Below are 4715 nucleotides of genomic sequence, written 5' to 3' on the forward strand. Positions count from 1 at the left end.
CATTCTACTGAGTTTTATCCGATTGAAGATTTTGATTGTACCATCGAAATACTTTAATCTGAAAGTGATATCATGACTCTTAGATATCTAAGCAATCGAAACACCTTGATTTTCTAATAGGAGTGAGCCAAACCAAACCCGTCAATCGAAAAATCGATAAAAACGAAAACGGAAATAGAAAATGACGGTTTAGGTATGAGTATTTCAAAAACCAAAATAATGGGTTCACTTTCGGTTTAATCTTATAAAAATCAAACACATACAATTTAGAAATTAAATTTATTAGAAACAAATTAATGATAATAATTTTACATTAAAGAGTGAAACTTAGAAACAAACACGAAGTTGTCCAACTGGTTAGGGCCCAGGTTCGAATCTCCCCTTTGGCATGAATTGTTCTATTTTGTTCAACAATAATTTATCCAACATACCTTGTAAATTCTTTCTATAACTTTCAAACTTGTCTCATATCAGATATCGTATGAAAGTTACTCCCTCTTCATCATTAATATAAGGAAACACCAAGTTATCAATTCTCAAAGTTAGGTTTGGAATGAGTTTGGGTCTAAACCTGAAACCGATTTGGGAAAATCGAAAAACCGAGAGACCAAACCTATGGTTTGGGTGTAGGATTTAGTTTTAAATATATAAAAACCCATAGTATCGATTTGGGTTCGGTTTTTGGTTAAAACCGACCCATGCTTACCCTAATAAATGATAATAAGAATGGTATAAAAGTCGGTTTTTATGGGTTATGGATCATCTACATAAGAAAATTGAAACCTCATATCCCTCATCTATTGTAAATTATCTCTTTAACTTTCAAACTTGTCCCGCATCGGACCTCATATGAAAGTTACCCCCTCTTTATCTCTTATATAAGCAAGCACCAAGTTATCAATTCTCAAAGTTATGTTTGGGACGAGTTTGGGTTTAAATTTGAAACGGATATGGGAAAAACGAATAACTGAGAGATCGAACCCATTGGTTTGGGTGTAGACCTTAATTTTAAATATTTGAAAAACGATACTATTGGTTTGGGTTCGGTTTTAGGTTTAAACCGATTCATGATCACCCTAATAAAAGATAGTAAGAATGGTATAAAAGTCACTTTCTATGGGTCATGGATCATCTACACAAGAAAATTGAAACCCCAGAGACCATAAATGCAACGAAAAAAAAGTTAGGAACGAAACATAGAAATCTAGAAAATCACAGGGACCATTTGTGTAATATTGTTTTTGTCTATATCCTTGTAAACTTTTATAATTATGTCTATATCCTTATAAAACTTCAAATTGCATTTATATCCTTGTAAAACCTATAAACCCACAAATATACTCAAAATACTTAATTTAGTCATAATTATCTATATAAAAAAATCAAGAACATTATCTTTAAATTAGATTATAACTAACTAAAATACACATTTATAATTCTTCCAACAATCGAACTCCTTATTTACAATCGAACTCCTTATTTACAATATCGTTATTCACAAGTTGATTCTTTGTCGCTTCATATTATGTATAATTAATTAACAAAATCTTGTAATTCCATATTCTTAATCGATTGCTAAATAATATATTTTATCTCCTATGGTTGATTTAGGAGGCCTGTAATTATTCTCCTCTAAACAAATTGTTGTGTAATGAATATGCAATTGGTGGTTATGTAATGAGAGTTGCAGCTCCAAACAAGTGTGTTCAGCTGCTGTTATTGATCGACATCTAGGAAGTAGCTATCAATATTGACAATGGATTTGGTTTAGGGATGAGTTTTTTAACCGAAAAACAAAACCGGAACCGAAACCGGTTAGGGCCAAATAATGGTATTCGGTTCGGTTCCCAGTTTCCCCAATCTATCGTTTTCGGTTTTCGGTTATGGTTCTGAACACTTTCTTATATAGTGTATTTCCTAGTATAAGCAAACTGGAACCAAACTGGAACTGGTTAGTGTTATTCGGTCCGGTTCGCGGTTCCTCATTTCATCCTTAATAGGTATCCGGTTCTTTCGGATCCCGTCATTTCTGTCGGTTCCTGGTATACATCCCTAATTTGGTTGATGAACACGTTTTGATTGACGGTAGCTTCATGTCAGATTTTGAATTTCGTACCTAAACTTTGCTTGCTAGGTCGATATTATTTGAGTATATATGTGAGTTTATAGGTTTTATAAAGATGTACATGTAATTCAAAGTTTTACAATAATATATACGTGATTATGAAAGTTTACAAAGACATAATAAACGAAATTCTTCCAAATTACAATGTGTTGGTATTATTCTAACTTTCTTTTCTTATCATATTAAAGAACCAGAATCCATATATATATATATATATATATATATATATATATATATATATATATATATATATATATATATATATATATATATATATATATATATATGTGTGTGTGTGTGTTAATGCTTGAGCATTGTACCACATATATGAAATCATTAATAGAATAAAATTGCAGCGTTAATTATAACTGAAAGATATACAATGAAGGAAATTTTGAGTAAATAAAACTGTTGAAATAAATTTACAATTCCAGAAGGTGACAGTACTTGCATCATTAACTTGAGCAATACTTCAAACAGTTGCAACAATAACTTGACCAACACTTGCGATAATTTGTTCAGCGTATTCGTCTTCTGTGCTTTTCATAGCATGAACAATAGCAATAAGTGCGATCACAAATGCATAATCTGCATTCTTAGATATCGTCACCATGAATTTGCCCTTAGCTGACTTCACTTTCTTAGATTTTTGCATTTTATGCATCTACAATGCATCAATAGCAGACATATAAGAAAATTACCTTGAAGTATCATAATAAGTTAGTAACACATATACACAGTACGAAAATCACTAAATAGCAAAGTAAAAAGTAAGAAAGTTTTACTTGAGCTATTATCGTTGAAGAATCTCCCATGTAAATAGTGCAATTTTTCTTCGACCAGCTTCCTTTGATCTTGAAATCACATACACCTTTGCTGCTTGTTTTGTTTGCCAAAAACACATGTAAACTCTTCCTAAACTGGATTATACTTGGTGTTTTTGTGCTAAACGCCAGATTGGAATTGGATGTACTCTTACCCCAAAAGGCATTCCATCGAGTATGGCTACTCAAGATCTGCAAATTAAAATAAGATCTTAAACAAAGTAATTAAAGAACACCAAAAGAAGATCTACAAACAAGAAACTTTGAATCACCTTATCCCGCAGCATTAAAATGGGTTTGTCATCTGCACTGAGGAGTTGACGTTGATGATGGAATGTTGAATCGCATGGCTTTACTTTGAGCATGAGTTTATTTTCAATATCTGTGACCACAAACTTTCCTTTTGAATTTGATTCCACTATGATATCAATTGGATATGGTGCAACAAACTGATGTCCTATTACAGAAGCTTCATTGGAAGTTTGTTGACCCATAATTATCAACACAAACAAATAGCTAGGATCGATGATGTTCAATTGAGAAAAGATTGTAGGAAAATGTTTTTTTGATTTGTGTTTATTTCTCCAAATTTGTAAGTATAAACGATTGTATAGATTAAGATTCTATGTTTGTGATGGAGATAATGTATTCAACTTTTATATATAGAGTCTTGGTCAAACGAAATGCCGCGTAAAAGTTTGCGTGATGAACAAAATTAAGTTGACATTTGACAAACTACACTAACCCAAAGTCAAGAAAGACATTTTGTTAAGAGATAATAACTAAAATAAGAAAAAAAAAACAAAAATCTGAAGTAGTATATCACGAAATTACAGTTTTTTGGATGATTGTTCCCAAATAACCATCTATTTAATAAAATAAAATTTGCAAAGTATCTTTAACTTTGCGGAATTATTTTACAAGTATTTTCGGTTACAAAAACGTCTGATTTGTTATTTCTCTAATTAATAACTATTTAAAAAAAGTGCAAGTTAATTGAAAATAATATTAATAGTTTGCTTGCCGAATGAGCGCTACCAATCTTGTTTTTAATTTGAATTTTGACGATTTTATTGATAAAAGTTAGGTATCATTGTATTTGTTCGTAGATAAATATATAAGGTAGGTACAACTGACTAACTTCAATTTATACCGTCAAATGAAAACATATTATATGTGACCTAACTCATATGTATGAAACGTACATAAAAATAAACAAGAAAACATACAAAAAAATTACGTTGAAAGATACACAAACTCGACTTCATACAAACACATACAAAAAAAATACAAAATTAACGATCAAAAGTTCTAAATAAACGTTGAAATGTTGATCACCTTAAACGTATGCCGACACATACATAAAAATAAGCACATAATAAATTAGTTTTTTTTTTTTTTTTTTTTTTTTTTTTTTTTTTTTTAAGTTCACAAGCGAAAGTTATTAAGAAAAATGAAATTATATATATTGTTGGGGGTGAACAAAAAAGTTTAGAAAGTTAATATGTCAAAGTGATATTTTACAAAGTTGTGGAATGATAATTGTTAGTAAATGGGCTAAGTACTAAAGTTTAGAAAATCGAAGGGATGAAATTGATATTTTACAAAGTTTAAAGTGGAGAGCATCAAAGCAATTTTATATAGTTGAGGGATGATAATTATAGAAAAATCAAATTATATATATTATAATGGGCTAGTACAAAAGTTTAAAAAATAAAGAATAAAAGTGATATTATTAAGATGTTCAAAGCTGGAAGGGTCAAAAT

The 4715-nt window shown here is 30.1% G+C and overlaps 1 protein-coding gene across 1 annotated transcript; it reads right to left on the minus strand.

Annotated features, from left to right (window-relative positions):
* Positions 1-2461: 2461 nt before the first annotated feature.
* LOC145068962 (protein LURP-one-related 10-like) lies at positions 2462-3570 on the minus strand. Its single transcript, XM_079015922.1, has 3 exons — positions 3222-3570; positions 2911-3141; positions 2462-2789 (listed from the first exon to the last, which is right to left on the minus strand). The coding sequence occupies exons 1-3, from the start codon at positions 3441-3443 to the stop codon at positions 2598-2600; spliced, it is 645 nt and encodes a 214-aa protein (XP_078872048.1). The 5' UTR covers positions 3444-3570; the 3' UTR covers positions 2462-2597.
* Between the last annotated feature and the right edge of the window lie 1145 nt (positions 3571-4715).

This window comes from Lactuca serriola, chromosome 8, assembly GCF_051521515.1.
Source record: "Lactuca serriola cultivar US96UC23 chromosome 8, Lser_US96UC23_V15, whole genome shotgun sequence".
Classification (NCBI taxonomy): domain Eukaryota; kingdom Viridiplantae; phylum Streptophyta; class Magnoliopsida; order Asterales; family Asteraceae; genus Lactuca; species Lactuca serriola.